The sequence below is a fragment of the Plectropomus leopardus genome, chromosome 17, assembly GCF_026936395.1.
Source record: "Plectropomus leopardus strain MGB_pleo_1.0 chromosome 17, ASM2693639v1, whole genome shotgun sequence".
Lineage (NCBI taxonomy): Eukaryota > Metazoa > Chordata > Actinopteri > Perciformes > Serranidae > Plectropomus > Plectropomus leopardus.
This window is the reverse complement of record NC_142192.1, coordinates 19,971,947-19,994,924: the sequence shown is the minus strand read 5'-3', so window position 1 is coordinate 19,994,924 and position 22,978 is coordinate 19,971,947. Positions and strand designations below refer to the sequence as shown.

The 22,978-nt window shown below is 39.4% G+C and overlaps 1 protein-coding gene across 1 annotated transcript in view; it reads left to right on the top strand.

Annotated features, from left to right (window-relative positions):
* septin7a (septin 7a) overlaps positions 1-22,978 on the top strand; it is a 33,507-nt gene that overhangs the window by 3,332 nt on the left and 7,197 nt on the right. Inside the window, exons 2-7 of the mRNA XM_042506017.2 lie at positions 6,096-6,202; positions 14,742-14,842; positions 15,221-15,355; positions 18,308-18,425; positions 19,413-19,505; positions 19,721-19,817. Of these exons, the coding sequence (XP_042361951.2) occupies positions 6,096-6,202; positions 14,742-14,842; positions 15,221-15,355; positions 18,308-18,425; positions 19,413-19,505; positions 19,721-19,817 (651 nt within the window). The remainder of the gene's footprint in view (positions 1-6,095; positions 6,203-14,741; positions 14,843-15,220; positions 15,356-18,307; positions 18,426-19,412; positions 19,506-19,720; positions 19,818-22,978) is intronic.

Sequence of the window (22,978 nt, the reverse complement as noted above, 5' to 3'; positions counted from 1 at the left end):
CCCACACTCGAGGGGATAATAATTCATCGCTCTCCACTGACTTTGTTTTGCATGATGGTGCATCATCAGTTATGTCTGCTAGCAAACAACAGATAAATGTGTTAAAGCTGCTGTGTGCCCGGATGCACTACCATCCAGGTAAATACCCTAGATCTAAGGTTTACTAGGCTGTCAAACTGAAAAACTGAGCCGTTAACCCTTTCAACCTGAGCAAATTGGCTCGATTTCTTTTAAGAACATGGGAAGAATTCAGTGAGCAACAAAAGAAAAAAGAAATGCCACAAAAATTATCAAGAAATTAGTAGAAAGTACAAGAAAATCACCTAAAATTTAGTTAAAAAAAAAAAGGAAAAGTAAAAAAAATTCAAAAAAAAAGGAAATGCCCTGGTAAAAGGGCTTAAAAATGATCAGAATACTATAACATACTTGTGATTATGATTATGATAAGCAGATATGAATGTAGTTTTTTCCATGCTTTTTTCTTTTTTCCCCCTAGCTTGTTATTTAGTTATTTATTTTTAATAATTTTCAAAATCTACAAATTCATAAATCCAATCTGACGCTCCACACTAAAATGAGCGCTCGATTGTACACTGTGTTTAGGGCTCTGCTGCTCAGAGTACGCTCTGTCACTCTGAAAGTTTGTCGCTCTGGTTTACTGAACAGTGTTTGTATGAATCATTTCAAATTTGACAACCTAAACATCTTAGGTGGGTCCAAGTGTATTTCCTACTGGAATGTTTGTTAATGCAGGGCCTGACAGGAAGTAAACAGGGGCCAAAGCAACAGAATAGCAATCAAACACTCCATAATCTGACTGTGCTCAGAAAAAACAGTCGTCTGGTTTGTGTCAGAGTGCACACACACACACACACACACACACACACACACACACACACACACACACACACACGCACAGCAACAACAACAACAACAAATGACAGCTCCTCTGCTCCATGGGATTTTTTTTTCCTTATTAACAGTTTATTGACGATTATTGTTGGTATTTCTATTGTTGTAGTTGTGTTTTAATGCTTTTGCAACTTTGTTCTTGGAGCTTACATGCCGAAAAAGCATTTTGAATAAAAAAAAAGAGAATTTCAAATTGAGAGACAGAGAGTGAGAGAGTGTGAGAGTGGGGCATGCAGCGTAAAAATATACTATCAATATGTTTCAGGCTATGTTGATATTGTGGAGAGCTGCCATAAATAAAGAAAGGAATGTGTGGGAAACCATTGTGCCTTGACCACTAATTTGGCCAGACAAACTGCAGAGGTTAAAGTTAAGTAGGCTGTTCAAGGCCTGGTTTTAATCTTTGTTTGCTCAAATAATGATCTTGTTGGTACATGATGATTTAATCAAATTGATATAAATATCAAAGTATTTCACCTCTGGCTATTCATTTCTTAAGATAAGCAAAGCAAGGAGTAAGGACATTGAAACAAACTGATAATATTGACTTTGTCAATATAACTTTTCCTCTCCGTTAGTTACAGGGTGCTGAAACAATCTTTGCTGAAATCTTGTTGACCACAGATATTTTCCTAGCGTTGTAGCTCTTGGTTGGATGTTATGGTGTCGCTCTGAAGGGCATGGGTTTCAGTGCAACACAATGTTCTCTGTCTTTATATGCTGGTATGGAGGATTTTAATGAAACAGCAAGAAGCCTTCATCCACTCAGCTCATTGATCAACAATATATTATTTCAAATGCGTGAAGCAGCAGGGCTCTGTTTGTGCTGAACGACGTAAAAGACCAGTCAAGTCAGTAGAACACTACTATATGCATTTTATACATTACTTTGCTGTGTTTGCTGTGCTATTTCTAGAAAATGAACATTCCATATTATAAGAAAAAATATATCCCAAAATATCTTCTCTGCTCCTTAAACGTCAATGAGGCGAATCATCCACTGAAGAGCCTCCAATTCAGACCTTGTTTTGAAAGTTTTTGGTGCGTCATTGTACACTAAACAACACAGGATAAAGGATAGGCAGGCTACACACTTTTTCAGAGGTAGTCGTGTCTCAAAATGACTTAACCGGAAAACTCAACAGTAATGGAAATAAGAAGAAGGCAGAAGGAAAAGGAGGCTAGCGCAAAGTGTGATGCACGCCCTGTTTCTCCACCTTCGTTTCCCACCACTGGAAACACTCAGGTCTGGTGCTGAATGCTAGTGAGGTCACCTGTTCCTGTATCAGAACAGGCTCTGGCCCTGTGTCCTCTACTGCCATCCAGCAGAGTGGTCGCCATGCACTAGAGGTGCTCCACAGTTTAAGATTTAACTACTGAATTATAATTTAGAAACCTATTTTCCAGTTATTTTAATGTGCCGAATGTTTTCACATCCATCACGATGATCATGTTAAATGCCAGAAAAAGCACTAAAGTAAACGTACAGCAGGAGTCTCGACAGGTTCTTATAAAAATAGAGTCTGCGGTGGCTGCTCTGTTGATGTTGTGCCCCCCACCAAATATTATTTTTTATTGTTTATTCAAGAATCCCCATTAGAAGCACAGGAATGTGCCCCATGTTTTCTTAGGGTCCTGCACATTGAAATATAGTATAAACATAAAATAAAAATACAGACATCTTCAGATTTAAAAACAGTAGAGACAAAAAAATAAGAGTACAGACAACAAATATAAAATAATTGAAATGCTAGACTAAAATACCTTAATAAAAAAAACTAAAAGAAATATGTAATAGTAGTCTAAGCAGTAAAATCAGACTGCAACAAAAAAGAAAAACATCTAGACATAAAGTGATAATACAGCAATAATATGGAAAGTAGACTAAACAGATCAATTCATGAAAGGAAAATGAATAAAGTCATTAAAGACAGCACAAATTGATTAAAAAAAAAAAACCAACAGATATCTTTCATGAAAGAAAATGGATAAACAATCAGTGTTGATCAATAATTCGGTCCAATTTTTTTTTTTTTTTAATTAAAATTCTGTTCCAGCTAAAATCGTAGTTTGGACAGTTGTCCTATTTATACAGCATAACTTGTTAAGATTCTTGTTTTGTGTCTACAGTAGAGTAAGAAATATAAGGAGAAAAAGAGGGCGATGATCAAATTTTGGGTAGAACTCCTTTACATTGTGAGTAAAGGGTCAAATTTCACATACTGGTTTCGTCTGGATCCCAGAGCAGCAGTGGTTGTGAATATTTCTCTGCCGGTCAAAGCCAGTTATGATCTGATCACATTTCTGGTTCAGTTTTGTGGCGGATTCACGACCCAGTCTCATCAAAACAAGCAGCCACAGCTCTGACCAACCATGATCAGCATCTTCACTCCGCTCACCACCACGGCCGACATCATAACTCTGAGTCTGATGAGTGTGGCGCTCTCATAACCACACCTCCTCATCTTTCCTCTCCTTACACAGGGACCCGGGTCTTACTGCGTCTCCTCGGTCCTGCTGTTCCTGTCAGCTCTTAGCTCTCCTAATTCAAGTTGACATTTTTATCGCATGCATTTCACCCGCAGTTTGCACAAAACCACAGCCTCCCCCTGGTACCCATCAACCTTCAGTGCATAAGAATCCTCCATTCCCTTTTAGCCTTGAAGAAATGTTTACAGCTGTCCTGCATGTTTCATCACAGACCAGCTATAATCGCTGAAACATTTCTTTTGAGATTGCGAGATAAATGCGGCTCTACCCTCTTAGGAAAATATTTATGGCTCTGAGAGCATGCTGAGTGAAGGATCCTTTTGTGTGATGCTTTCTTCATCTCGCCGTCCTCCACCCGTTAAGTGGCTGAGTTGTTGGCAGCAGCGGCCCGTGTTGGCTGTGGCCACTCATAAAGGTCAGAAGCAGCTCTTCGGCTGCAGTGCCAGGCCGGCGTATGACTGCCTCTTCTCGCACACTGAAGCTTTTGTTCAACAGCTCCTTGTTGCCCTCCACTCACCCCAATCTTAACAGCCACACAACTGATGGTATTGGATTACCTCAGTCAGTCCCTCTAGGTTCTTGCTGACATTTTTGCATTTCAAAGAGCGCCAAACAACACATTTTGGCCCTTCAAGACTTCTCAGAGTCTAAGTTGACATCTTTACATTGTTTGTTTTGTATGACTTACAGTTCTCATCCCCTGAATATTCACTTTACAGTGATATAAAACAGGAAAAAGCTACAAATTTAAGAAGACTTTTAAGAAGATGGAATAATTATAATGTTATCCAATGTATGAGTTGACAATGCGAACCCATCAACACACCTTAAATTTCAATATGACAACTTCAAGGACTGCATCTGTTATTGTCGCTCTTGGATAACATACACATTTAGTAATGAGTGGATCTTCAAGCATTTGAAAAATATATTTACTGCGACCAGATTATGTGAACTGCATATATTTAAATCCTATATTGGAGAAAAAAACTTAGCAGAGCGTCGTTCCATTGTGCTCCAGCAGCACTTCTGCCCTGCTCTTGCCTAACAAGAAGTCAATGCACAAACCCACAATTTATTCATATCCCATAGAGAGTGACTGTCATTCTATCCTGCAGCCCTGTTCTGTGCACAATAAAAACCGGGTGCAGATTTCACTCTGCATCACCAGCAAACAAGGAAATACAGCGAGTGCCACCTGACGGAGCAGTGAGTGACAACAACCCTGCACACATGTAGGAGCACGGTCTGTGGTGGAATCACTAAACAGATCTAGGGTGAAGGTACCTGTTAGTAGGAGCTACTTTTGGTTCCAAAGGTACATACCGGAAAACTTTAAAGTAAACGCAGCTTAAATATCTAGACTGGTCAGGGAACTGGTCATTAAGCCACAGCCAATGACAAAGACAGCAGCGTTGCAGCACCTTCAAATGTGTGTGTGTTTAAGAGAGAGAGAGAGAAGGTGGAAGGTAGACTGTTTTATGGATTGTTTACCTGGGATGCTGCTTTGTCAGGTTTTGACTTTGATATTTTTAGTAAGCACCAGCTCCAATAAGTGGATATTTGGTGTTATTTTTGGCATTGAAAGACAATATTGGCCTGGCAATGGTTCCTGTTTGGCTTTCTATTTTTGTGATCATTCTCTGTATCCTCTCTGAATTTAGAGGTGCCTGACCCCAGGGCAGGCTGAACTCTTGAGTTTTTTTTTCCTCAGCAGCAGTTTGTTGAGTTTGAGTAATGGGTTGGAAGTCAGAGCTGATCAGAGCTGATCAGATCTCATTGAGAGCAAAAACTTTCAGATGCTGCTGTTACAAAGGTTAGACCCTGCGCTGAACCACAGAATGGCGTTTTCATGGGAGCACAGCCAGTTTGACTAACATTAAAATGACTGCTGTCTTCTAAGAAGTAGAGCGTTCTATTTCTGTTTGATTTACGTACAGGTACAGTATGCTTCACTGTCACTGCGCTTGGTGCTCCTCTGCTCTGTCAGTGTTGTATGACAACGTGAATAACAAAAATGGTCCAGTTTGTACCATAGTGCAGGGAGAGACAAAGGCACATGTCCAAAAATAGAAAATCAATATGTGGCAGCAGTTGCTGATATTGTTGTGGCGCCACAACGAAAAGAAGAATGGACCTGCATGAGAAGATAAAGCCACCATTGACTTTTGAAACTCTTTTTATGGAGTAAAAGAGTACATTCAAGTGTTAGTTGCATGATTGCCTCTTGTGTTAGGATTTCTTTGAGTACAACAGAATGCGATCTATGTTTTTACTCCTTTCTTCAGGGGAAATTCATGATGACTGTGGTGGTTTAAAATCTTCCTTCCCCTCTCCTCCCTTCCCATGATTCTCTGATTAGATTCCTGAAATGCAGACAGGAAAAGAATTTGGGAGGACAGAACTTCCACCCTGTCTGTCTCTTCCTTCGTCTCGTGTTAATGCTTGCCTGTTTAAAAAAAAAGGGGGGGGGGTTAAAGAGAGCCATTTCCCGTTGAATCTGAAACATGTAAAGAATGTCAAACTGTGAAAGACTGCATAAGAAGTGGAGTTGATAAACATCTGGAGTTTGAGTCATGTTGTGCTTCAGTCTCGCATGAAAAAGAGGATTAGGAGACAAGTATAGTGTGAAATGCATCTCTGGAGTTCACTCCCACCCACTCACTCACTCTGGCTCTGTCTTTGTCTTTCAGGGGAATCTGGGCTGGGGAAGTCGACGCTGATCAACTCACTCTTTCTGACAGACCTGTACTCCACTGAATTCCCGGGTCCTTCGCATAGAATTAAAAAAACCGTACAGGTAAATATTTTTCCCCAGAACAAGTCCACACCTTTCTTTAAGTGTCTATACTACAGTAATTTCAACCGTTGACATATTTTTCCTTGTTCATTTTGGCTTTACCCTCTCTCTTTGTATGACTCAGACACTAATGGATATTTAAACCCCAAAACAGCCAAAGTTTTTTCTGGTAATTTGAACATGATAGGTTTCCTTCTCCCTGACACCGGCCAGTGTCGGGGTGAAGGAAGTATCAGAGCCTGAGGCTGCTGTAACACAGGTGTGCCCTCACCTTTCTCTTTCAGTGTCTCGCAGCATTGCAGCCGTCAACTAAATAGTTGCAGTATGAGGTCTTGTTTTGAGAGGCTGCTCCTCCCAGCTGTTGCCACCCATGTGTTTGTTTGAGACAGTGAAACCGGTTCATCTGCTTTGACAAAGGGATAGTGTGTTTGCCAAAGGCAAATATGCATTATCATTTCAAATTAGGAGATGTAATTGGATAGTTATTATTTTGAACAATTGTAACATTTCCCTACTTGAGTTGCTTTTTAAACAATTACCTGTTTGGAAATTAAAATGTATCACTTGACTGTTGGTAAATATTTGAAAACGTAAGTAAAGCTGTATAATTTTTTTGCATATGTTAGATAAAATGTAGACTTTATTAACGCCATCATGATCTGTAAACTAACATCTAAAGGCACAAAACTGTTGATGATATCATTCAACGTTTACAACCTGGGAATATTTGGATGTAAATACTTGGAATTGGCATGAGAACCTGAGCACTCAACTTAGACGTCAGTATTTGGTCAGCATACAGAGTAATCACATTTTATTTTTTCATACATTGTTAAAGAAAATAACACTAAAGTAATACAAATTGTATGACCGAAAACTAGAATGCTATTGATATGAAGATAATGTGAAAGTATGATTCCTGAAGTTGTCTCATCATATGCCATTTATAACTGATGAATAATGACTGAGTATTACATGCTCTAGCAGCAGTTCTAAAAAAAAAAAAAAAAAAACCCATAGTGCTTTCTCTGTGTAGTTCACTGCTTACTATGCTGGAGCAGAACCACCAGACCGGGTCTGGTTGTGGGTGTCTGGAGAAAGGAAGACTCATAGCTGCAGCAGAGTTGTGTTTGTGAGCGCTGACTTGCCAGCCCCCACAGAAGCTCTGTCATGTGGGCTGAAGCATGTTTGTAAGAGCGGACATGAAATTTGTGGAGCGTGAATATTAGCAGCTAGGTGTGATGTGATATGAAAAGTGAAGTTACCTTATTGGTGGATACTGTTGGTTTCTGGATGTGCGTGGGCGCTTTCTGCTACTGTGTGTATGAATGAGGTTGTGCTGCAGTCTGAGTGCGTCGTGTGAATGAGGAAGGCTGCAAGGTTTACTCTTTGATCTGAAACAGTATACTGTCGTGCTGAAAGCTGTTGAACAGTATGTGCATACACTCGGAGTGAGGGATTTAAAGTGCGTGTGTCATATGTAAACAGCTTTATGGAAAGGAATGTGTGTGCCAGTCATGACAGTAGAGAGTTTAGTCTAGCTGAGATGGCCAGTGGCCTATGCTTGATTGGATACGATCATCTCTGTAAACACCATATATTTACTCCTTACTGCAACACAAGGCTCAAGTGTAAACATTGGGCAAATATTGCTAAAAAAACACATTCCATGCATTTTGAAAGACAACATTTTATTGATGACATGGATGTGTTGGGGAAAAAAACAGTCTCAGAAACCACACCTAAACAGCCTAGCGGCCCTTTCAGCCCACGGTTAGTTTGACTGTGCTAAAACAGATTCTCAAGTTGCTCGTCTTCTGTGTTGTTGGCTATGTGTTTTCAGTTGCCCAAGCAAAATGTATTATGCTGTCTTAACCTGTTCTGACAGAGTAACTCCCGAAGAAGTGTTTTTTGCCCTTAAATTGACACTAAATGTATAATTTATAAGCAAATTACATTAATCAAACACATCTTTCATTAGCATAAGTTACTATGGATGTCACTAAATCAACCAAATCATAACTATAAGTCCAACCATGTAGCATATTCATAAGCACATACTGAGGAATTTTAGATTTGAGCTGCCCACATTGACTACTGCATACCAAAATGCTGAAACAAGGTAGTATTTACCATGAGTTGATGAAATTAAGTACACAGGTGAATACATTTTTTACTTATCCAGGCACAAAATCTGATCTGTATATTTTACAATAATAATTTCATATGACTTGGATCACCAATGTAGAACTGATAACCAAACGAACTCCACTACATCCATTATCTCACATGTGTGTGATTCTTCCTGACAGGTATCTAATGTTTGACAGGAGGTCCTTACTAACCACATAAAATGAGAAACATATTGGCTTTTACTAAGATGCATAATTAACCTCAGAGCTACAGCTGCCATAATTGAAGAAATTAGATATAAGCACGGTGCTGGCGCTGCGTTTCCTGTGTCTCAATGATAATAGATCTCATACACCTCCATTACAGTGCGTACTGCACAAAACTCTAAACAAACAGACAACTTCCTGTGATGACAGACTGATAAAACGAGGCACGCGCCTCAGTATACAGTAAACTACCCCTCCCCATTCCAGGATAAGGAGCGTCCTCCTATATGACGAAAGCATGACTCTCTCATGACTGGTTATTACTTCACACAGGCCCTGGGTGGATCCATGTGCAGTACAGACCTCCTCTGTAAGATGTGTCACCACTTTGTGACACACTTTTCAAGACGTAGTGTTTTAAAGAGTCATTTCGTTCCCAGTTAAACCTCTTGATAGGTGCACACAAACACTACACACTATTTCAAAGGCTCAAAGCTTTGATTCACTGACCCCTTATACTAAGTGAAAGGCTTTTTTTTTTTTTTTTTTTTTTTTAAAAGCAGTGTGCCATTAAAGTGCTTATTATGCCAGTCACCCAGCATGTTTAACCAGGTCAGATGTTTGGTAGTGGATTAGCCAGCTGAACAACAGTTTTTTTTTTCTCCCTGGCTTTATCATTTAGGGCTATATTAATCTCAGTAGGCCACCTTTGTCTTTAACTTTAAAATAGTACCATATCAGTAACAGAGATATAGTCCAAGGTGGAAGTCATTAAGTTTGTTTCTTTTGCACAACTTTTGTTGCCAAGCACTTATTTCTTTCACAACTCATGCTGATTACTAGGGTTGTGTTCGACTTTAATACACTTTGGTAAGGACTGAGTGTAGTGAATAGCATTCAAAGCATATAAACCAAAGTATTGACATATCTTGTTTTTGTTAAGATTTTCTCAACTTACCAGACTGCTCTAACTGTTCCGTTATTTGTCTTTAACCACTTAGTTATTATATCAACTGCACTGATGATTATTTAGGAAAATTCTCATTTTGTGAATATTTTGTCAAAGTCGCAATAATCAAATCTTCAACATTGTTGCAATATCAATATGGAGATATTTGTTCCCAGTAACCCCTGTTACTGTATCCCTGTACATCATCATCCTAAATTCCACTGAGAAAACTCAAATGTTCAGGTAACTCAGACCACCTAAGTTTTATTTAAGTTGTTAACACTTAAAAAGGAACAAGTTAATATCAGTTATCATTTTTTAGTTGCAACAACTTCACTAATTTACATAAATACAGCAACATTTTATATAAACTTTAAGAAAAGATCATTTAAGATAATATAACTAGCCTTTTTCAGGGCAAATTAGTTTTCTAGATTTTTTTAAGAGATCAACAGTGTCGATGTATTTGATGCTTGAGAATTTGTAGAACTACATATTCAACTTGCATTTTAATTTCTATATTGGCTGGTAATGGTTTGTGTTTCAGACCCAAAGCATATTTTTAGGCCATTGAAAGAAGTAACTCTGACCCTGATAAAAGCATCATTTCAATATCTCTCCAAAATTCAAGTAGTGTCATTGGCACTGGTACTTTCAAACTGTACCCAGCTGTACCACATTAACCTTTTTGTGTTGATTCCAAACAAATCAGTAATGTAAAACACATCACTGTTCCCTACCAGACATGTTTACAATAGCAAATGTTAATGCTCTCATGAGCTCACTACAGGTTAAATACTTGTCATGTAAAATCAAACAGTACCAGACATAGAAGCTGCAGGCACGACTGTGCAGAGAATACAATAGCCACCAGGAGCAATCCTGAGTATATGAGGCATGCGGTTTATACCCTGAATCCTCAGCCTTTGTTGCTGTTTGCAGTGACAGAGCAGTGGATGAAGGTTTGGCAGTCTCCTCAAATAGAGCTCGCAGCTGCATAGCTTTACTTGAGCTTCCTTTTGAAGAGTGAAAGGTGATACTGTTGGTGTGAAGGAGCTCCGGCAGGCTTCTCTCTCCTGTCCTCTGCCTGTAGTAAGGAATTACAAGTGTTCAGTTTGGGTTAGTGTACAGTAGATCGGCTGCATAGCGAGGATCTTCCCATCACCCGTTCCTTGTGATCTTCTGCTTTGCTCTAAATCTCCTGTAATCCCTGGCAACACACCGAGGGGCTCTGTCTGCCCTCGCCCCACTGCTGCTTCCAATTTGTTTACCTTCCCATTACACCTCCCCGGCTTTTATTAAAAGTTTAAATGAGATTTAGATGCTCATAATGGCTTCCAAACTGGATGCTTTAGGATTTCTCAAGATTCCCAAAGGAAGTGAGTTGAAATGCGTGCTTAAAATGAAACTTTTCGTATGAGTGTGTGTGTTGCTTGTTGTTTATCCTTGCAAGGACAAAGACGATAAATATGGGGAACAGAGCGCTCTTCTTTCTTTCTCTGTGGGAACCACAAACTAATTACATTTCAAATAATTGTGGCCACTTTCTTTCCAAGTCATGCCAAAGAATGTCACGAAAACCAGAGGAATGCTGCATGAAACTGAATCCGATTCATCATTAAAAAGATGATGATGACCAGGCGGGCGGACAAAATGGGTGTTAACTGTTGGAGGTGGTAGGCCAGGCAGATGTCTTTGTTGTTCCTGGTTAATATGGCTCAGTGAGGCTGGAGAGCATACAAGGACAGGCACTTGGTGATTAGCCAGCAACCTGACTTATTCGCTGAGCTCAGTCTTGTCCTGCCAATGCACAGACATGCCTCGCTTTTTATATCACACTGCTACAGTGGAATTTCAGAGATTAAAATAACAAGATAAGGATGAAGTAGATGTTTCATATAAATGACAGAGACTTTTATCTCACGCTCATCAAACGCTGTTTGAAAGACTGAATTTTTTTTACCACTAATTGTAGTTTTAGCCTCACTGTTGCATTAGTTATGACACTGACTCGATCACTAGCAACAATGACTGTTTCTTGTTGTTTCAGCAGAGTTTCTCTGCTTCATCTTGTTTGCTCTTTTTTGGCGGTTTGTCATAAGCTTTGAGGAGATTGTTTTGTTTTTCATTGAGAGAAAATGACTTTCTATTTTTCTAGGATTTTACTATGCACACAGCGCCAACCTTAGGTAGCCAAGCAGAAGCAGATGGGTGACAGAGAGAAAATTACTGTAGTTTGAATTGATATTTCCAGATGCTTGAAGAGACCCAAAATGAGCACTGTAAGATTTTTCACTTATGCTTGTTTATGCTTTTATTTTTATGCTAAATGACTCCTTGTTCAGTTGATCACTTTTTGAATTTTTGCTTCAATTGAAGTTAATGAGAATGAGTGAAAATGTTTGCAGGACAGAAGTATGGAGGCGCACTCTGACACCATCATGTGCAGTTTGTTTTTCCACTGTACTATCACAGTAAATTGCATGAAAATAATCTTGGGGTCCTGTGATCCAGTCAAAGTGACAGTAGTTCTGATGTCTCCCCATCCCTCACTGTGTGATACGGTATAGCCTCGTGCTGTTGTTCCTTTTCCCATGAGCTCACTGTCTGTGGGCAGCCTGTCTGGTTAATAGGCATGTCTGTAGCATGACTCATGCTGTTATGCAGAAGAAGAGAGACGCTGCAGGATTCCTCAGTGTTGTCCACTCAGCAGTCTTCGCTTTTTACTTAAGGTTTGTTGTATAGCACATCTCCGACTATCTCAGATACAGACGGTTACACCTTATTATGCAAGTGTCACATGTTCTTATCCATATCATCCTGATCTGCATCGACATTTTTCAAGATCACAAGCATCATTCTTTCACAGTTATAAAGGTATTAAAATAATGCTGATTTTTCATGACAGTATCATCTTTTACTGAGTCACATAGATGCAGTATGATTCCGCCACTTTGCAGTAGCTTTCAGTTTCACTCCTTTCAGTTTTATAAAAAATGTATATTTAGTATTGAATGGCATTCAGAAGGACTTTAATTTATTGGTTGAACACACTGGCATTAGTTCCTGTCTGTGTGGTCATCCCAGCCTCCCAGTAGCAGCTCTGGAGGTCAGAGGTCAGTTTAAACGCAGGCAGACTGTGATAGATTTCAGTACAGGACAGATGCCAGTGAGTACTAGTGGGTGGGGGTCACATGGAGTCAGCTATAAAAGCTTTGCTGAGGAATCTTGTGCTGCGACTGTCTGTCATAAATTGTGAAGTACAACAGTTGGAACGAAAGCTAAAGGACAGCTAATGTGCAGCCAATTAGTACTTTCAGGTATGGAAAAAATGGGTGTGAAGGAAAAAGCAGTTGTATTCAAAAGTATGTTGGATCATTAATCCTAATCTGTGAGGAAAAACTTTTCCACACAGTCAAAGAAAAATAAAAGTGTGTGTTCAGGTCGTAGTCCAGTAATGAAATCCTGGTTCACCAAGGAGAATCTCCCCTGTTGGGCTACTAACAGCTCTGCCAGCTAAAGTGACAATCACACTGCACAGCAGGAGAGGACATTGTACCAGTGTCTTATTAAACATGGTTTAGCCAACTTTGTTCCATTCAGCACTGGAGCTTAGACCATTAGAGCAGAGAACAGAAAAAAAGCAACATCACGAGAACCAATACTTCAGTAACAAGTCAATGCCAAAATTTGACATGTTTTTTCCAGTACCATGTGTACGGGAGATGCCATTCTTTCGGACCTTATTGGGCCGCTTATGCGTCTACAAGTTTTCTAGTCTGCTGTTCAATGCAAAAGGAAGAAGAAGAACACATACCATCCCAAAAGAACAAAAACAATACGAGAAAGGTGGGAAGTGCAGCTGCAGTAGCAGCTTCGCCTCAACTCGTCAAAAAGAAAAGTGTTTTTTCCTGATTTTTTTTTAAGTCTATGCAGTGGAAATGCTGCATATTTACACTGTGCTACAAACAACAGGAGCGCAACGTGGCAATGTATAGGAGACTCTCAGCACCAAGCTCCTTTGGCTCACTTGTCCGTGTTTGAGGAATGTGTTACCCAGCCTCAGTCAGAAAGCAAACCATGGGCATTGTCGGCCCAGTTAAGATAAACTTAAACTCAAATGTGGCCAACCCTCTGGAAAAGTGCTGTCTTTAAGTTTTCTACTACTGTACTACACTTAACGCCTCTCTGCAGTTATAATTTGTGTCTCAAGTCATCAGCTTAAGAAAAATATATGTTCACACTTGGAGCATGTAGAAGCTTTGATTTCAATCAAAGGTTCTACATGCTGTATGTATTTAAGGGAGTGCTGTAATGTCAATGTTTGTCTGCTAACTGCTTTGCAGACCTGGCTTGACCTCAGCTGTATTGAGAGCTTCTAATCACTCCCTCAGCCTGTGGAAGCTCTGCATCTATGATATGAAAGACAAGGTCTGGTTCAGATCTGCTGATTAAATCAGAGTTCATCTGCCGATCACGAGTTGTGCCCCCACCCACCCCTACTGATCAAAGTCCAGGCCTGCTGGCCTTTCCAATGTCTTCAGAGGCAGCTTTGTTCACCACTGTCTTCAACTCTCATCCTCCTCCCTGCTTCCAGTCTGTCTGATGATCTGCACAGATCTAAGATTGCATGCCTATGGTTGTAAAATAGTTTTGGCTCACTGTGGTTCACTGGTTTTTGGGGCTGTTTTAGTTCTGGTTTGTTGTTTGTGTATTTGTAAAGAGGGAGCCAGCTGAGGCTAATGTTCATGTCTCCTAAGGAACTATATTTGATATTTTATGGCCTTCAATTTGATGTTTTGAGTTCCTTCATGTTAGCTCCCAAAGCTAATGCTACTTGATAGAGACTTGACTGAGATAATGATTGAGACATGTTTGTGTCAATCAACAGGAATATGTAAAATCTGAGCTAGTACTTCTTGGCAGGAAGGCTGTTGCATCACAGGCTGCAGAAGTTGGTAAATTACATTTAATAACTCATGTTGCCATTTGGGGCTGCCGACACGTGAACTTCTTTTCTTACAGAATCAACGCCTGTTGCTCTCAGTGTGTCAACCAAGCAATCATGTATGATGGTTAATTGTCTTTTAAGCATTAATAGGTTGAGGGAATTGACTGTATTTTTAAAATAATTACAAGTAAATAATTAGTAATCGACCACCTGGCTTGCACTTATTTAAAACAGGAATATACAGCAATTTTATTATTGTTTGTAAAAAATTTTAACTGATTTGTGTCATCATCTTGGCAGGTGGAACAGTCAAAGGTCCTGATAAAGGAAGGAGGAGTGCAGCTGCTGCTCACCATTGTTGACACCCCAGGCTTTGGTGATGCAGTTGACAACAGTAACTGGTGAGTTCAGCCGTCACTCAGGGGTTAAAGGTATACTGTGCAGGAACCTCCGGGTTCTGCTTGTGAACAGTATCGCCAGTGAAAGTGAAAGGTAACCTCAGATTGACTCTTGTTCACAATATTTGCTTTGCATCTTTCTCTTGGATTCATGCTGCCGATGTTCTGGCACCTGGTTGCTACCCTTTTTATAAAGTTCACCCCTTGTCTACAAGCTGTGCAAAGGAATGTCCCGAACACAGCAAAATAAGAGGGAAATAAAAAATACAGGCAGAATGTAGAGTCTCCTGCATTGTATACCTTTAATAAAAGTATAAGCTACAACACACTACTATTGTTTCACTGAATCTGACACTAATGTGAATGATGTGTGGTCCTCAGCTGGCAGCCTGTCATCGATTACATCGACAATAAGTTTGAGGATTACCTCAACGCAGAGTCGCGGGTAAACAGACGGCAGATGCCAGACAACAGAGTGCAGTGCTGCCTGTATTTCATCGCTCCATCTGGACACGGGTAGGTACTACAGAGATCTTACTGGTCATTGAATTTCATGAAGAAGGGAACGTTACACTCTGATTACTTCAATGGAATTTAGCAATATATGTTCAGACTTATTTCACCCCTTTTTTAGATGGTTTAGAGTCCTTAAGGGTTTCTCACATATTTTTAAAAATAATGCAAAAGTCTGTAGATTGCAGAATGAGAGTCTTGACATGACACTCTTGAGTTAACCCTTTGAAATCTGGACCGACATCAGTTTTCTTGTGCTGCGCTCAGACGCCCTTCACCGCCTTTGAAACCTGGGCAAATTCATTTCTTTCGAAAACATGGGGAATAAGGCAATGACCAACTTGGCAAGAAATGTCCCACAAATTGGAAGAAATTAGTAAAAGGTGACAAGAATATCACCTAAAAAGTAGTTTTTTTCAAAAAAGAAGGGAGGATTATTTGAAAAGTATATAGGGAAATATAGGGAAGAGTGTCCAGAAATCTTGATTTATAATTATAGTAATTTTGTATTTAAAATTTTGTAACAGTTAAATAAATAAATAAATGCATGTATATTTTATTTGAAGCACTTATAGGACATTTTCCTGTTTGTCTTTGTTTTTTTAATGCTTATTGACAGGCTATTTTTTTGTTACATTTTTACTTTACTTCTTACTTTTTTTTGCATATTTTTCGGCGGTGTCTCGAGAAGTTGCTATTTGCCTTTTCCCCGTGTTTTTTAAAGAAATCAAACCAATTCGCTCAGGTTTCAAAGAGTTAGACTACGTAACTACCAGATTCACTCTGGGTTCTAGAATTGATAAAGGTAAATCAACTACCAGCAGACCTACCTTAAAGTATGTTTCCTAGCAACAACAACAAAAAAAAGTACTCTGCTGTGCTATTTTGTCTTCCAGCTTCCTGTCTATGCTGGAAGTGGTGTGGTGTGAGGTTTGGCATCTGCTGCTTGTGACCACTTTGCCTTTGCTTTCTTGCACATATTAATCCAATGTTTTTACTTTGTGTGTGTGTGTGTGTGTGTGTGTGTGTGTGTGTGTGTGTTATCATGGCAAAGTGTGCTCCTAATGTTACCTATTGCAATGGGAACTACCTCAGACGCAGTTTTGGGTACTTTGCCGGCTGTCAGTTTGTCTGCCTGTCTGTCTGTGGACGGACTTTGTCGACCCATTAGCGGCACACTGTGCAAAATGCGGTCACAAAACTTTACAGGTGTGTGGTAGAGATTTTAGGATAGGTGTGTTCCAAGCAGGAGGGCCAAAAGCAGGGGGGTAGTAAGTAGGGAAGGGGCCATCGACCTTTCCATTTTACACAACTGGCCCACACTTTAAGTTGCTGATTGCTATATCACGGCTGAAGCAATCTCTGTTTTTAAGAAGGTTTTCCCGTCACTTCATTATTGACTCATCGTATTGGATGAAATAAGAAACAGAGCTGCACATTTCAGCTGTTGTGTTTCACTGGTTTTCCTCTGCTGCCTCATTCTCTGGGCAGCAGTTAAGCAGTCCAAACCTGGCCAGCTCTGCCTGTGGCCTCCTACCACGCTACCATGCAGGCATAACACTGGTGTAATCTGTCCTGAGCTCACTGACCTGGAGACCCCATTCCTCCCATCTGTGTCTTGGCTCTGGCCGCTGCCAAACAAACACACACACAGTTGGCCTGGCTGTTTGCACACACTAAGCCGCACTGTGCTGCCCACAACAAAAGGTGGTTTTGCAGTCCAGTGCTGTTGAGCCTGTTGGCTCACAGTGACCCAGCCTGGGTTACTGACCACAGCCGTCATCTGGCCCAGAGCGGTGTGTGTGTGTGGGTGTGTGTGTGTGAATTGCACTAGAACATTAGACCAGCACTAGTCTCTTTACAATTGTGGAGCTATCAGGCTGCAGGTCAGACTTCATGTGCATAAGTTGTTTGGAAGTGTTAATGAGATTTGAGTAAGGCATCAGTATACACCTCTGTTTGTGACAGTTGTGCACTGTTCACTTGTTGATCTCCTCATTTACACAGCACTGTACGGCTTAAAATCACTCAACAGGCTTCATTTTGTTGCCATGAACCAGAGAGTAATTACATCACATTACAATGAAAGGGCTTCATACATAAAACTGTGGAAAATCAAACAGAATTGATTATTAGGGTTCAGCTTGTAAGGTGATTGAAGTGCTTGAGTACTTGAATTCAACTCTCAGAAATTTGATACCTTGAAAATCAGACATTTTTTTAACATGGTCCTTGAAAGGATATTTGAATTCACAGCAGAATAGAATGATGAATTATTTTATGAGAGGTGGTATATAATTGTTTTACAGCTGTGGTTGCAAATATTTGCTAATGCCATATCAGGACCAATGAAAAGCAGTAAATAGTCAGCACCAGGTTGCTTCGCTAGCCTGCAAAACACTCACACCGGAGCAGCGTCAGCCATTATCACAAGTTTTGATCTACAATTTGGCAGTAAGTTAGCAGCATTTCATTAATAATAAATTGATTTTAGGCCCTAGTATGTGTGCTCCATATACGAATTTGTGCAATTTTTTTTGCAACAGATGTTTGTGGAGAAAACAATTTCCACCTTAAATAAAAATTTGTCCTTGGATTGGATTTGCGCCTGTCTGTACGAACCCTGGATTATGAAATACTGAAAAGTGACTTGAATTCAAGTTGTTTTCTGTGCGCTTTTACTTTTTTTTTTCTACTTGTCTGTGTGTGTTCATTTATACAATAGCAGAACATTACAGTGACATTTGAAGGAGGATTTTCAGAGTCCAAACAGACAGATTTACAGTGTTGCCTTCTCCATCCAGATGTGCAGTTTGAAGTCAGCCAAGCCCTGAAAAATGACTTTCAGCGCAGTGTGTGACAGCAGCCCTCCACCAGCCCTGCAGCTCCACTTCCACCAGTCAATCACTGACACTCTGACCATTTAACTCTCTCTTCTCTTTGCCTCTCCCTCAGACTGAAGCCCCTCGATATTGAATTTATGAAACGGTTACATGAAAAAGTAAACATCATCCCCCTCATCGCCAAAGCCGACACAATGACTCCTGAGGAGTGTCAACAGTTTAAGAAGCAGGTGAGTGTTTGTGCCACTGCTGGCTGAATGTATATGTTTCTATTTGGCTAATATCATTTCATTCTTTATTCAAATTTTGCAGTTGTTTGATCACAGTCTTCACTCTATTTATGCGACTACATGATTTAATGTGGGTTTTTTTCCATTGCATATCTATTGTGAAGAACAATGGACCTTCTGTCTGTTGGACTAAATACAGTTTGTTTCTCATTCATGTTCCTGGTTGCCCATTCTGCCAAGTCTGCAGCAACTGGTCAATTAGACGATAGAAAGAAAAATTTATTGCCAACTATTTTGATAGTCCGTGTATCATTTCAGTCACTTTTCAAGCAAAAAATATTTTAAGAAATTGACTGGTTCCAGCTTTTTAAATGTGAAAATGTGCTGCTTTTTTGTCATTTTTGATATTTAATAGTATTTGGGTTTTGGACCATTGGTTAGACCAGAAAAGCAATTTAAAGACTTCACTTTGGGCTCTTAGAAACTGCAGTTATATTTTTCCTGTTTTTATGGTTTATAGACTAAACAATCAATCATCAAAATATTCAGTAGATTTTTTTTTGCCCTTTTTTGTTTGACCAAAAACAGGCTGACATTGAAAGTTGTGCTTCTTTGTTGTAACATTTGTGTGTCTTTTACTAGCTTGTGATCCGCTGTTGTTATAGACATCCACAGCTTTGTGTTTTTCACTCCTGGACAGTAGTAGTACCATAAACAAAAGAAGGAGGTAGAAGTCAGATTTTCCAATAGTGTTGATGACTTCCGTCTTTTTGTGCTAGTTTACTCACAGTGTTGTATATTCAGGAACCAGTGTTCGTGGTTCGTAAATTTCAAATACAAAAGTATGTCGTGGTAGTGGTCATGCGTGTGTACTGAATAAACAGATACCACAGGTTCCTCCTCATGTGTACTGACTAACTTCCGATATGACTGTTAATGTTTCTGGTTTTTCCATTTCTCTCTGCCTCTCCTGCTCCCTCCCTGCAGATCATGAAAGAAATCCAGGAGCACAAAATCAAAATCTACGAGTTCCCAGAGACAGATGATGAGGAGGAGATGAAAATGGTCCGTAAAATTAAGGTCTGTTCTTCTAAAGCAACCCTCCGTGAAACTTTAAATGAAACTGTCTCTGCGTTTTTCAGCTGCTCTGAACTGTTTTCAATGCCATGTCTTTTGATCTATGTCATACGTGCTATGTCTCCTCGCATGTTACTGCACAGTCACAGCCTCCTATGTATTTTTAGCCGATGTTCGTGAGCTATGTAACAGTTGTGTCCCCTCCCTTCTCGCTGCAGGATCGTTTACCCTTGGCTGTGGTCGGTAGTAACACCATTATCGAGGTCAATGGAAAGCGAGTGCGCGGGAGGCAGTACCCCTGGGGTGTTGCTGAAGGTGAGATGTCAAAGGTCAACTGATCCCGGTCTGTAAATTGATCAACAAAGTGAAGTCTCTCTCACACTCACACACAAACAAACATGAAAACGCACCAATATTTCCACTGTTCTATTGGATTATTGAGCAAACATCATGTGCAGATGGTTTGCAAAGCAGAATCACAAACCATGTGCTACTTTTTTGCCCTCATCTTAATATTTAGCACACACACACCATGTTCCTGTGTTACTGAATAAACACAGTGCACACTGTGATAGTAGACAAGAAAGAGATTGCATCAGCATGAAGAATGATGGACTAAAAGAAAAGCTTACTACATATTTGTGATTTTTTTCTGTGTGGAATATTCAACAATGCCAAACAATAATGTGTAAATGAGTGAGGATGTAAAGTTAAGATTTCAGATACAAAGCATATTTTTCAAGCTTCCTTGTGAATAATAAAAGATAAAGGCAAATGTAGTAATAATAATAATAATAATAATAATAATAATAATAATAATAATAATAATAATAATAATAATAATAAAAATAATATACTTATTTTAAAAAAAGGCAATTCTATTTTAAATATGATAATAAATATATACTTATTTTAAAAATGGCAATTATATTTTAAATATAATAATATACCTATTTTAAAAATGACACTTATATTTTTAAAAATGAAAGAAAAAAATGTAATTAGTTGAAATTAGTTTATTGTAGAGAATTGTTATCATGATCTTTTTTAAAGGAGGAGAAACTGAAAGCTGTCTAACCATTTACAGTTGATATATGCATTTTAGATTTTCCAGAATATCAAGATAAAATTGACCAAATGTTCTGCATAGCCACCTGTATTTTCAAAACAAGCACAAATTTACAACAGCTGTGCACAACCGAACGCACATGCATCCATCCATGCGTTGCCCATTGGCATGGACATAGTTAATCAGCTGTCCTTTAACTCCTGATTAATGTATCCGCAGTGGGAAAGTCCTTGGAAGTTATGTGCCTTTTTCCCCGCTTCCCATATTAAGCCAATTGGCATGAACCATAAACACACCTTCACACACACACACACACACACACACACACACACATATTTGTCAATGCAAGACCTCCATTCCAAATTTCAAAACCAGTGACTGCCAAAGGGTGGAGAAATTCTTGTGGGCCGACCAACCAACAGAGTGAGCTATAGAGCTGCCAGTTGCATCTAAAAAGGAAAAATATTGTTGCAAGTTTCCTTGCTTCTTCCTTCAGTAAACAAGATAGATATCTACATTTCCTAAATGACCAATGGTAAAAAAAGTACTAAATATAACAATTAAAATCCTGCAGGATTCAAGGCTTATTGGCACATTTTTGTCTTCCTGGGAAGCATAATTCAATGAGTATTTTTGGGTGAGCAAGAGGCAGGATTTTTTGTTTTTAACACTTCTTTCTGTTGAAGAGTATACAAATTGCCACTTGGTAAATCTTCATCAGTGTATTATATAAAGAAAGAAAACATCTTTTGTAGATAATTATACACATTTTATTAAATGTATCAAATGTGTAGTGCATGCAGGCCATTAAAACAAAGCTTTAGCAGTGCAGAGTTGGTCCTTTGTCAGCGTGCCGCTCAGAATGTGACAGAAACACGATGTTTAACAGAGATTTGTCAAGTGAAATTGATTTCATGGAGCAGACGCTTGTGGCATTTACAGCCTATTTTATCTGCCTAAAGTCAGTTTGTTGTTGGCGCAGTTCAGGACAGAAAAGACATGCAGCTGTCCTTTTAAAAATGTGCTATTTCAGGAATGTTTAAATTTGTCAGATTAGTGGCACATGTTGACAATATTTTTCAACATTAAAAAAGGTTCTACAGGATCTTTGGGCCCCAATTCTTGGCAATATCACTTAAAAAATGAAACCCTTTATGTACAGAAAGTTGACTGTAATAACGGAGTCTTTTGTTCTTCGTCTACAAAATTCAATATCAGACATCCCTTTGTTTCGCGCTATTCCACTTAACAATCTTTAGAGGCAGCAATGTGCCAACAAAGTAGTAAACGGCAAAATGTTTGAAGAACTGAAGACTGCTAGGGATGTTGCTGTGATGCAGCTTTTAAAATATTTAAAACATTTTGAGGCGAGGGGGTAAATGTATTTGGAAGGCCTCAAGGATACACATGTTTTAGTGAGAAAAACTAAACGCAAACAGAACTGTTTAATCATAAGAAGATTATAAGATTACTCCACAGGAAACCTTTAATACATGTGTATCTGATTTAACTCCTAAATGACTGATAAACTGCCTGACTGATAATAAACATAATAGCAGTTAATGTAATGAAGTGGCTTAGAGACAATTGTTTCCTCTGCTGCCAGTGTAACTCCTCATCACGACCGATGAAGAGGAACAATGCAGCACTATATGAAGAAAACGCAAACAAGCAAAACTGATAATATGAAAAAACGAGTCACAGTGGGAAACTAGACGCACAGGATATGAGAGTCTTGTTGACTTGACACAGGAAGTTGCTGTCACATTGTGGTGAGAGTGTGACAGCGTATTCAGTTTAAAGTGATTACAGCTCCAGTGTAAACGCAACAGATTCACATTTACCTTATTTAATAAATTGGGGGGAACATTCCAGATCATATAGACTCTGTTGTTGTAGCTGCAGAACTGAGTACAGTACAGCCTGGCGGATGACTCGTAGGAGTGCTACTATGAAACTGGTTTGCCGCCAGTGTTTGCCGTCCATGGGGAGTGAGTTTTGGAATACCAAAAATGTTTTTGGCTCCATGTCAGCATAAATATGGAGAGAGGGTGGGGAAGAGAGGGAGAGAAAGAGGGCAAGGTCCCTGAGAAGCTATGCAGTCACTCTACCACAGCAGTCCAGAGAAACCCCAGAGGACTGTGGTGAGCTTTACTGTGGGAGGGACACAAACGGCTGCACTTGATGCCACCTGCTGATGGCTGCTGGTGCTGCAGCCGTCCACTCTTTGCCGCTGCAGGGCCTCAACAAATTAACTGTGGAAGGCAATGTAAGACACTAGAGGTATAAAAAAAATATAACTGAATACATAAATTAATAACCTTGTTAGTCAAATAAATTAGAATATAGATGAATTTTGAAACATGGAGAAGATATTAACACTTTGAAACCTGAGCAAATTAGCTTG